A 12957-nucleotide genomic window follows, 5' to 3' on the forward strand; every position below is an offset into this window, starting at 1 on the left:
TTTAAGTTAACACTCTTATTGTTTTTTCATCGCTGATGAATAGTTGTAATTTAATAATTTGGTCATAGCAAGACGTATTGATTAAAAGATTGAAAATGTCATAAAAAGATACTCCATCTCTGTAGTAATAATAAACGTGGATCAATATACTACCTTTACCCCAAAAGACTCTGCAAAATATCAGTTTTAGATAATTCAAAAGTTTGTGATGAATGAAAACTTCAAAAATATTAAACAGATACATCATGTTAAGGAGGGGTATTTTTCGCAAATACCCCTCAAGAATATGCTATATCTGTTTAATTACACCGAATGTAAATCATCAAAAACGCATTGATGATCGTGACGTTACAAGCGTCCAGTCGGATAGAGTATGTTTTGGCAAATACCACGGCAGAGAGGGTAAAAAAGGCATATCTTTTTGGCAAATACCCCGGCGGCGTTAAAAAATATACGATATTCATTTGATTTAAATTGGTGAAAAATACACTAGCTAGCAACCAATCAAAATCCAGGATTCTTACATTGATGTAATTATACAAAATATTCGATCTTAGACCTATCTCAAAATCATACAAATGACCATGCAAATCGTATATTGCTAAACCACATGGTTAAACATTATAAGATGGACAAATACTGTTACAACATTTTAAACAAGTTTTCAAAGTTTATGTTTCTGTGGGTGTTTGATTTGCTCGGTCATAATGTTAACCCCAGTAATTTAAAGGAAATTAAATTGTAATGATATTCATGGCATAATAAAGCAAATTTTATCCAAATTACTGGTTTCTAGCCAAGAAAACTACATGTAGTCATATATCAATGTTAACAAAAAATAAGTAAATGTCAATGACACTTTTAAGATACAAATATGAATCGTATATGACCATAGTTTTACTGATTGGTTTATATATAATTGTCAAATATTTAAATGTATTTAAAATATGTATTACAGATGGAAAAGAAACAAGTTTCTTGGTAGTTTTTCTTGAAGGATGGGGTTCTCCTTCGCCGATGATTTTGTTAGCATCAGCAAACACGGCAAAACTTTCAATACGTTATTTCAACAACAATGCGAATCAGACTATCACTATGGACAAAAGAAAAAAAACAGAACATAACATAACCTAAGTGAGAGTGTTTTACCATCTGACGGGATACATTTAGCGGGAGTAGAAGTTCACTCAGATGTCAGAATAAATCTTTACGGATTTGTATACGAGATGGGACTTTCTGAAGGATTCTTGGCAACACCTTTGCAATTCGCCTCTACAAACTACATTATACCAAGCTTACCAGCACATTATATAGCATATGGCTGTAAAAATGTGCTGGCCCTTTCACCAATTTATCAAAATACTACTGTTAGTATACATTTGAAATTGACAAGAGGTGCTATAACGTATGGAAGCAAAAAATATAATAACAACGACATAATTAAACTTGTAATAAACAAATACAGAACGTTACAATTATCACATACATCTGACTTATCAGGAACCATGGTAACATCATCAAAACCAGTAATTGTCGTCAGTGGTAATGATTGTAATACTGCAGTTCCAGCCGTTATTAGTTTAGGTGGCTGTAATCCATTTACAGAATCAGTATTACCCAATGATCAACTAGATAATATGTTTATAACTCCATATATATCGACTCGTTTGAACAATACTGTACGTATACAGGCGGTAAACAGTACGAATTTGACCATTAAAACTGGTAACAAGACAATATCAAAAACCATTAACGCAAGAGATTTCTTCGATTTTTATTACAACACGATCTCTTTTATTTCATCATCTGATGACATACTTGTCATGTCATATCCACACGGTTTAAGTTCGGGCAAAGGAGATCCTTTTATGATGACGATTCCAGGTATAAATCAATACCTGTATGAATATGATTTCGTAGTACCAACAAGATTTGACAGCTTTATTAGCATATCGGTACAGAGCGATGCTATTAATGAGTTTTTGCTTGATAGTAATTCTTCAAATAGTCGAAGTAGTGTTTTCAGTATTTCAGAAGGCTTATATAATTTCAGCACTTTCAGTATGCCAATAACAAGCGGTTTTCATCATATTGAACATAGACAAAAAATTAGATTCGGTTTATGGGTTTACGGTAATGGATACTCTGCTGTATACGGGTTCCCTGCTGGATTGGCATATAAAGATTTAATTTAAGTAAAACTTTATGTTTGGCATATATTTCATGGTTTTTTTTTTCAAATAAATTTGCATTTAGAATTATTTGAACTATTTCAGTTTATTTATAATGTCTTTTTTGAGCACCTCAGCTGATTTTTTATTATATTGCTCTATTGAAACATGTTCGATTCGATTTTATTATTGGTTAACAGTGTCGAATATTTTGACTGATACAGGCATCCAGTTTGAATGACGTGTACAAGTTTTAATGAAGTAAACTTCAAATCTTGCAAATATATGGAAATGATTTGTTTTCTTTTGATCAAAATATATTTTGTCTTCTTCTTAATATGTTTTTCTTGGTGAAAATATCAAAGCCAAATGTATAAAAGTCATTGTTTCTATAGTACATTAAATATGCCATGCATTTAAACGCCAGTGTTTATATCGAAATAATTTTTAATAGTTACATCTTGCAAAAAAAACCCAGTTTTTATATATAAAAAATCATAACTAAAAGTCAAATACATTTCTTCAATTTTAAAAGATTTCTTTGAAACTTTTTAGTGTCAAATATCTTTACAGAAGACCATTTTATACATAAAAGTACATGGAAATTAAAGATTACCTCGCACTTTTACTTCATTATAGTGAACAATGGTGAAGGGAAGTTAACAATGTATATATATATATATATATATATATAGCTATATTTGTCGACAAAATACTAGGAAATTATTGCTTTGGGATAATATAGGGTTATTGCATGAATATTAGGGAATATTGTCCCGAGTAGAATTTTATATTGCACGAGCTTGCGAGTGCAATATGTTCTACGAGGGACAATATTCCCTAATATTCATGCAATAATCCTTTTATTGTATAGCAATATAATATTTGAAAGTAAAACATGGGTTTGAACTAAGATTTAGTCGTTTGTGACGTCATGAATTTTGAAGATTTATTGCAGTAGTGCAATATAAGAATTTATTGCACGCTAACTTTTGGTTACTCTCTGTTGGAAATATTATATTGTTATACAATAATACGTGTTATGGATTCTAGAAATATCATTTCAGATAGCTCTTCGTTTGGCTTATATTATAACACTTTGCATGACAATGGTTATGATGGCATAAGAGATACAAAGTAGTTTAATTTGTGGATATTCAAGAGGTATTAAAAAAGAATTGTTAATCTTAAAACAGAATTATTCATTATTCTTTGTAAAAAATGGGTTTACTTTTATGTAGAGAAACTTCTTAAAAAAATGACATCCGTTAGCCAATAAATTTTAAAAGTACTTTGAGCAAATTGTTATGAACTACAATTATTGTCTGTTGGGTTGTTTACTCAATTTGTCAATATAACGGAACTGTAGAGGACGGTCATACTAATGGAATGTTAAGCTAGCTATAAAACCAGGGTTTACCAATCCAGTCTTCGGAGAATGCATGTTTCAAGTAAGTTCGTATATCAGGTTTTTGAACTTCTGTCGATTGATAGCCAATAATAGACCTCCTCCCTTTTAATTTGACTGTATTTCCGTTTAACTTTGTGTTCTAATAATGTACAGCGGTTGTTTCAAAGTTACGTGCTTTATATCAAAATTAGGAGATGTAACCTATCCACATAAGGTTTAAAACAGTGGATGATAGCAATTTGAGGCAACCATCCTCTAACAATGAGACGATTAGGAGATGGACATATTGTAAAGGGACGACATGTCACTTTGTAGGTTGAATGAAGCGGATGGTGTAAAGACTAGTAGTTTGTCGTTTAGAGTCATTTCAATTAATTCTGTCGATGAATTGCTGTATCAGTACATATTCCAGGCATCTCCAATTATTCAGGTAATACAGAGGGATATAACTTATGTTATGTGATTAATCCAGTGTATTCCTCTCAAAATAGTTTGCATATTCTTTATCATGTTTATGATGTAAAATTAAGAATGGAATTGTGGAATATGTTAAAGAGACAACATCCCAACCTAAGACAGACAACAGCGGTAGGCCACAAACGGGTCTTAAATGCAACGAAAAACTCACGCAACGGGAGGCGTGCTACAATACCATCACAGAAAAAATAGGTTCGGTAAAAAGTATCATACATGAATAAAGGCAACAGTAGTATACCGATGTTCAAAACTCATAAATCGATAGAAAAAAAACCAAATCCGGGTCATAAACCAAAACCGAGGGAAACCCATTAAATACAAGAAAACAAGTGAACTGCGAGCTACTGCTTACTGATGATCCCCCCGCCGCAAGTGGATAATATAAATAGTGTAAAAATATGCAAGTGTTCGGTAAACAGGAAGTTGTCGAGTGATGAATCTAAAAACGCATCACACGGATAGCTGACTTAGATAAACCCTGAAACCAAATTTCAGAAATCCTTGTATTGTAGTTCCTGAGAAAAATGTGACGAAAACATTCAACTTGGCTATCATGTGTAAAATCATACAAGTGTTCGGTAAACAGGAAGTTGTCAAGTGATGAATCTCAAAACGCATCACACGTTATAGCTGACTTAGATAAACCCTGAAACCAAATTTCAGAAATCCTTGTATTGTAGTTCCTGAAAAAAATGTGACGAAAATTTTCAACTTGGCTATCATGTGTAAAATCATACAAGTGTTCGGTAAACAGGAAGTTGTCGAGTTATCAATCTGAAAACGCATCACACGGTATAGTTGACTTATATAAATCCTGAAACAAATTTCAGAAATCCTTGTATTGAAGTTCCTGAGAAAAATGTGACGAAAACATTCAACTTGGCTATCATGTGTAAAATCATACAAGTGTTCGGTAAACAGGAAGTTGTCAAGTGATGAATCTCAAAACGCATCACACGGTATAGCTGACTTAGATAAACCCTGAAATCAAATTTCAGAAATCCTTGTATTGTAGTTCCTGAGTACAATGCGACGAAAAATATTCATGGGACGGACGGACTGACGGACTGACAGATTGACGGAAGGACAGACAGAGGTAAAACAGTATACTTTTTTAAAGCGGGGGTATAATGACGACACAACATGAAACTGTAACATACACAGAAACGAAATAAGCTTTAGACAAAAACCCGATGCGAATAACAAATATAACATCCAAATTAAATACATAAATTTGGGACAGAAAAGTGCCCGTGACTCGTCTTATAGTAATGTGAATTCACACTCAAATATAAGAGAAAACAAACGACACAAAAGAAACACAACGTTTAAATATAACACACACAGATATGAACTATAATATAACAATGACCATATTCCTGACTTGGCACAGGACATTTTTTAAAGTAAAAAAAATGGTGGATTGAACCTGGTTTTGTGGCATGCCAAACCTCCCTCTTTTATGGCCATGTAAAATATAAAATTAAAATGACAACACAACATTACAGGACTACAATAAAAATAAACAGGAGAACACAATTGACAAAGAAACAAATGAATACTGGTGACGCCCAGATACAAAAGTTTGAAAGCCGAAACAAGTACAAAGTTGAACAGCATTGAGGACCAAAAGTTCAAAAAGTTGTGCCAAAAACGGCAAGGGTTTTCTGTTAGGTACCAGAACATCCCTGTTATTTAGAATAATTTATTCTTTTGCAAACAGTAAATTTTATAAAATGACTATATAAAAGATATACATGATAAAACTAAAGTATTAACTAATTACAGGAAAAACCGAAAACAGTACATAACCGGACAAAATCCAGCACAAAAAATAGACACATCCGAATTAGTGACAAAAATGACGTCGCATTTGAATTTGTAAAACAGAACATCAAAATTAAAAAATTACGTCACATTTAAATGAATAAAACTATCTGTCAAAAATAAGATAGAATTAGGATTGATACAATATTATATTTGTAATAACAACCGAAAATGAAACTAAAAATGGACAATTTCACACTTCAGTTAGTGATTTAAATCATTTAGTTTTCAATAAAAATTACAAAATGGATATATAGGGACCATTGATTGCCGAGTGGTTTAAGTAGTTACTACTGTAATCACTGCCCAGTCAACACTGACGACGTAAATGACAAACAACAATCTAAGACGTGGTCTGAGATGTGGTAAAATGTCCTTAGTTAGTTAAGACAGAGATACATCGTATGGATCAACCAATTCATGATGGTGTCCATAAAATTTACGGAGCGTCATTTGTAATCCTTCCTCCTCATAACTTTGTTGAAACAGTTTCTGCGTAATGAGCACACTCCTGTCTATGAAGTCGTTATAGTGTGAACATGATAACATAACCCCTGAGATATGTAAACACTATACGAAGGAGCAGAGGGTATATTACTGCTGATAAATTGGAAATCAATAATCGGGAAGTTAAAATCGTCTCGTTTGTCATAGATTTTAGTGTGAAGTCGTCGTTCTATGACAATATTGGGACAAAAGAGCAAGGTATGAAGCAGTCCCTCTCGTATCAGAAGTATCCGTAATTTCAAGTTCACTGGGATATATGAGATGTAAGTATTGGCTGAAATATGGGCTATTCAGTGATAGGACATCATCAATATCTCTTAAAGTAAAAAAACAGAATTTTTCTTTTTGTTTTTCAAAAGTTCTGAATGAATTTTCTTCATACGAGTACAAAATAAAATCGACCAGTAGGAGTGCACAATTAGTACCCATTGGAATACCGTAAGTTAGGTGTGTCTGTACGTTGGCAAGCAATTTGCATGTTAAATGCTGGTAGCAGAACTAGGACCATATGCAACAGTTTTAATTTTAATCACACTATCATTCTCAGGCTTTTACAACGACAAGTTGACACAGGAACTGTAAATAATAGACAAACGCCCAGAAGATCCCGTTTAAGTACCCATCGTGATGACAGACTGCGTATTATTCATGCTAAATCCAAACCATTTACCCTTGCTCCGCAACATAGATAATACTGGTCTCCAGGTGGTTGTTTTAGTGTTCCAACATTGGTCCGTCAACTTCACGGAAGAGCATGTCGTGTTGTCAAGAGACCTGTCCTTACATCCAGGCACTGTAAAGTCAGGTTTCAATGGGATAATGACTATCTATGCCCGAACAAGCTGACATAACAATCATTTGTCAGATGAGAGTCGGTTTATGTTGCGAAAATGGACACCATATTACGAATTTTGCGGGAATATAAAATTTACTTTGACCAAAACAACATTTGCCCAACCAACGACTGCATTGGTGCTGGTGTTGTTCAAGTATGGGATTGCTTTTATACCGTTGTAAGCTTGGTATGCATATTCTGCAGGGTACATACAGACACACAGGGATGTTATAGTAAGAAACATTGTAGCCCCTCATTTTAATAATCACCAACTTGCGTCAACATGGTCAAGACCCTTGTACATGAACGGCAACGCTAGAACACACAGGACAATGATTGTAACCGAATCCAAATATAGCAAGAAGCCTTTGGTTCTATCTTTGAGCCTCCCATTTCTACATACATAAACCGTATCGAACATGTCTGGGATAACATAGGCAGAAATCTCAATCGCAGAGATCCACCTATACAAAATCTTGGCGATTTTAATAAAAACAACAGAAGTATACCGCTGTTGTGACTCGTAAATGCATGGACAAAAACCAAAATCGGGGTAACAAACTAAAACTGAGGGAAACGCATTAAATATAAGAGAAGAACAACGACACAACAATAAAATGTAACACACAGACAGAAACGGACTAAGCATTATACAAAATCCGATGAAAATAACAAATTTAACATCAAAACCAAATACATGAACTTGAGATATATAAGTACCGTGACACGTCTTATGAGAGTGGTAATTGTTGATGAATGGAAAAGATTTCCTCAACATACGTTCACAAGGCTTGTACAGAGTATGATACGCAGTGTTTCTGTACGGTAGCGAAAGAGAGGTTGTTACACGTGCTATTGACTCAAATATTGACATTAAATTTTCAGACAATACTAATAACATTAACGGTACCAGCTTTCTTGCACCAGATGCGCATTTCGACAATACATGTCTCTTCAGAGATGCTCGTGGCCAAAATATTTTAAATCCTAAGCTTATATGCAAGATTAAGAGCTATAACATGTATAATCCAAAATGTCCAAAAAGTATAGCAAAAGTCGTGAAAGGAATCAGAGCCTTGCATGAGGGAGATACAAACCTGACTTAAGATTATTCAAAGAAAATTTCAATGATATTGGATGATTTATTGTTGTTATAAACAATAACATCACAGTGAATCTAAAATTCTGTTTCTGATGTGTAATTTACACTATTTCTATGAAAGTAAAACTTAAATGCATAAACCCTTCATAAGTGACCAAAATGTAATTTGTGGTTTGTTTATAGTATATGCTAGCAAAATTGCTACATGAGTGTTTTCTCTTTTTGGAAGAATAATTGATTTCTTAAATTTAAAAAAAAACTCGATGCAATAAAAATAAATGCCTAATTTTTGGCGGACTTTATATTGTATTATCGTTTAACGACTTTGTAATGAGCCATACTTGTTTTTCATATCTTTAGAATGAAATATATGACCTAAAATCCACACGATTTCAATGATATGCATCAACAGTTTTGTTACACAAAATAAAACACCATGATATACAATTTGATAAGCATATCACCTATTATTGGAATTGTAAAGATTTAAGGGCTATTTCAAACACTGTCAATGTTTTAAATTTTCTTCGTGACTTTCAGACAAATGTTTTCTTTAAGAATTGTTAAGGAACAAACTAAATTAGCTAAGACATGCACTATCATTTGAATGCTCGAAATGTATTATTGCAAAGAGAGGGGTGGAATATACCAGAGGGACAGTCAAGGTAATCGATTGAAAATAAACTGAAAACGCAACATTGATCGGTTTTCCAGGATTCTGCAAGGGTTTCAACAATCGAATTCATTCATTTTATAAACATTTTTAAAGGATCAACCAAGATATTAGTCATACAGTGTTGGATAATTAGTTACAATCAGATTGAGAGACACATTAAACATAACATTACGTATCGTTTCCCAAAATTCATCGATCCGAACCTATATATATATTATATACTAGAGGCTCCAAAGAGCCTGTGTCGCTCACCTTGGTCACACAATTGTGTTTTGGTGATGGTGTTTGTTCATCTTACTTTACTGAACATTCTTGCTGCTTACAATTATTTCTATCTATATTGAACTTGGCCTAAAAGTTTCAGTCGAAAATGTTAAATACAATTTACAAATTTTATGAAAATTGTTAAAAATGGACTATAAAGGACAATAACTCCTTATGGGGTCAATTGACCATTTTGGTCATGTTGACTTATTTGTAGATCTTACTTTGCTGAACATTATTGCTGTTTGCAGTTAATCTCTGCCTATAATAATATTCAAGATAATAACAAAAAACGGCAAAATTTCCTTAAAATGATTTAAATTCAGGGGCAGCAACCTAACAGCAGGTTGTCCAATCCATCTGCAAATTTTAAGGCAGGTTGATCTAGACCTGATAAACAATTTTACTCCCTGTCAGATTTGCTCTAAATGCTTTGGTTTTTGAATTATAAGCCAAAAACTGCATTTTACCCCTATGTTCAATTTTTAGCCATAGCGGCCATCTTGATTGCTTGGCCGGGTCACGCCGCACATTTTTTAAACTAGATACCCCAATGATGATTGTGACCAAGTTTGTATTAATTTGGCCTGATAGTTTCAGAGGAGAAGATTTTTGTAAAAGATTACTAACATCATTGGGGTATCTAGTTTAAAAATGTGTGGCGTGACCCGGCCAACCAACCAAGATGGCCGCCATGGCTAAAAATAGAACATAGGGGTAAATGCAGTTTTTGGCTTATAACTCAAAAATGAAAGCATTTAGAGCAAATCTGACGGGGTAAAATAGACTTATTTGTAGATCTTACTTTGCTGAACATTATTGCTGTTTATAGTTTATCTCTATCTATAATAATATTCAAGATAATAACCAAAAACTGCAAAATTTCCCTAAAATTACCAATTCAGGGGCAGCAACCCAACAAGGGAATGTCCGATTCATCTGAAATTTTCAGGGTAGGTAGATCTTGACCTGATAAACAATTTTACACCCTGTCAGATTTGCTCTTAATGCTTTGGTTTTTGAGTTATAAGCCAAAAACTGCATTTTACCCCTATGTTCTATTTTTAGCCATGCCGGCCATCTTGGTTGGTTGGCCGGGTCACGCCACACATTTTTAAAACTTGATTTCCAAATGATGATTGTGGCCAAGTTTGTATTAATTTGGCCTGATAGTTTCAGAGGAGAAGATTTTTGTAAAAGATTACTAAGATTTACGAAAAACGGTTAAAAATTGACTATAAAGGGCAATAACTCCTAAAGGGGTCAACCGACCACTTTAGTTATGTTGACTTATTTGTAGATCTTATTTTGCTGAACATTATTGCTGTTTACCGTTTATCTCTATCTATAATAATATTCAAGATAATAACCAAAAGCTGCAAAATTTCCCTAAAATTACCAATTCAGGGGCAGCAACCCAACAACGAGTTGTCCGATTCATCTGAAAATGTCAGGGCAGATAGATCTTGACCTGATAAACAATTTTACCCCGTCAGATTTGCTCTAAATGCTTTCATTTTTGAGTTATAAGCCAAAAACTGCATTTACCCCTATGTTCTATTTTTAGCCATGGCGGCCATCTTGGTTGGTTGGCCGGGTCACGCCACACATTTTTAAACTAGATACCCCAATGATGATTGTGGCCAAGTTTGGTTTAGTTTGGCCATGTAGTTTCAGAGGAGAAGATTTTTGTAAAAGTTAACGACGACGGACGACGACGACGGACGACAACGACGACAACGACGACGACGACGACGGACGACGGACGCCGGACGCCGGACGCCAAATGATGAGAAAAGCTCACTTGGCCCTTTGGGCCAGGTGAGTTAATAAAAGGACATGAGAAATACAAGGTATTTATATATTCAACTGACTCTTGAGTTGATATTTGTTTTGCATGCCAAAAGTTTGTACCTACTTGTTTATGTGAAAATCGTGATAGAAATACATTTCGTTCAAGTAACTATGCTTTCAGTATTGGCATTATGTATATAGTTTCTCTTCTTAACAAGTTTCGTAAACACCAATGTCGAGTCCTTGAGTTATTAAAATAAACAGTGCTAAATACAAGAAAATCAATTAGTTTCAAAACTTTATTTTACGAACTTTACAAGTACGCTTAGTTTTAACAAAACTCATCATAAAATTGATGTCAGTATTCTATTAAAATCGAACGTAAACGAATCATTCTCATTTCAGTAAAGATGTAAAAAAAAACGGAGAGAAAAAAAATGAACATAGGTATATTTTGGAATTTCTATAGAGACATCATTCATGTCATGATTAAGTACCCAGAATCCTACAATGATGAAATCCATTGATAACTAGTATGAAAAAAACATGTAATCAAAAAGTAGTTCAAATTGATTATGAAACAAATGTACTTATACTGTAATCCTTCAAAAAGAAACGATAACTTAATCATAACTGATTCCCTAATTTATCGAAATTTTTCAAAATACAAGAACAAGTAAGAGGCTGGATTAAGAATTTAAAACTTATTTTTTTATCAATAACAACTGTAAATGAGAGAAACATGTCGAGTCAGTATCCCTTACAGTAATATAGAAGTGCAATCGTTTGTTACAAAATAGACCGGAAGTGTTTTAACAAGAAAAAATACCACGGTTTTGAAATACTTCAGTGATGGTTTCAGTCGAAAACTACATTAATGTAAGAAAGAATTATGTTCGGATAATGGTGCATTTTAGAATACCAGACCTGTCACGTCTACCTTTATTTTGAATCAATCTATAGTGTTATGCCATTGGTCTTTAGCACACATAAACATACATGATTATACAAAAAAAAGTATACTAAACTAAAGTTTGATTTAGACATATTGATATAATAAATGCATATGTTTGATCGAACAATCAATACACCACAGAAATGGCATTGTCATAATTCCACAATATAAAATGAAAGACAGGTGTAGAAACAGTTTATATATATATCACAGTTGAAAGAATTCTGATATGTTCAAAAGTTCATATCTTGAGTTGAACGTTGTAAGTTATTGTTTTTTCCTATGGTCACATTCGAGTTGGCTTGGGGAGTTTTTCGGTTTTCCGTAATGATAAAAAGTATGGTAAGTGAGCGAGGTACTCTACTTTTGATATCTGAACACCATCAGCCTGAAAAAAATAATATACATAACAATAACTGATTGTCAAAACGAGTGGTCGGCCAGTTCAATTAGAAATAAGTTATCCTTGGGTCTTACACTTCATATCATTCAATTCACTTGGACATGTCAACCAGGACAATATGATATTTTAGGGATGGAAATCTAAACCAATTGTAGGGTATTTAATTTTTTCAAATGGCACGCAGTCGAGATGACCTCTGCAGGCTTACACTATTAACAATACCATTCAAATCATTTTGAAAATACACATAAGCTTATAAGTGGCCTAGTGATAGGTAAATCAAACAATTATATTGGAAATTATCAAATGATAGGGGCCAGAAACTTGTATATTATTCAAATATTTTTGATATGAAATATTAGCTTATACATGATATATACTCATATTAATTTTTTTTTTAAAATTAACTATTCCATGATAACAGTATAACGCAGTATAATACATGACAAAAAATCTTTGAAATACGACGAAACACTTACAAAAGCAGGTCAAATTATTTTTTGCTCATGCAAGTACAATAATAAAATAATTATCC

General features: G+C 33.3%; 2 protein-coding genes across 14 annotated transcripts in view; one reads left to right on the forward strand and one right to left on the reverse strand.

Annotated features, from left to right (window-relative positions):
- The first annotated feature begins 1226 nt into the window (after window positions 1-1226).
- Window positions 1227-2195, forward strand: LOC134686494 (IgGFc-binding protein-like). Its single transcript, XM_063546161.1, has one exon. It carries the CDS (start codon window positions 1227-1229, stop codon window positions 2193-2195), a length of 969 nt encoding a protein of 322 aa, XP_063402231.1.
- Window positions 2196-11349: 9154 nt separating this feature from the next.
- Window positions 11350-12957, reverse strand: part of LOC134686708 (uncharacterized) — a 44024-nt gene continuing 42416 nt past the window's right edge. For all 13 annotated transcript variants that reach the window (XM_063546403.1, XM_063546408.1, XM_063546402.1 and 10 more), the window contains one exon: window positions 11350-12407. In XM_063546403.1, coding sequence (XP_063402473.1) covers window positions 12306-12407 — 102 coding nt within the window. In that variant the 3' untranslated portion in view covers window positions 11350-12305. The remainder of the gene's footprint in view (window positions 12408-12957) is intronic.

This window comes from Mytilus trossulus, chromosome 10 (assembly GCF_036588685.1).
Source record: "Mytilus trossulus isolate FHL-02 chromosome 10, PNRI_Mtr1.1.1.hap1, whole genome shotgun sequence".
Classification (NCBI taxonomy): Eukaryota; Metazoa; Mollusca; class Bivalvia; order Mytilida; family Mytilidae; genus Mytilus; species Mytilus trossulus.

Excerpts from the sequence above, each read along its gene's own strand:
- LOC134686494 (XM_063546161.1), top strand. The coding sequence starts at position 1,227 with ATGGGACTTTCTGAAGGATTCTTGGCAACACCTTTGCAATTCGCCTCT.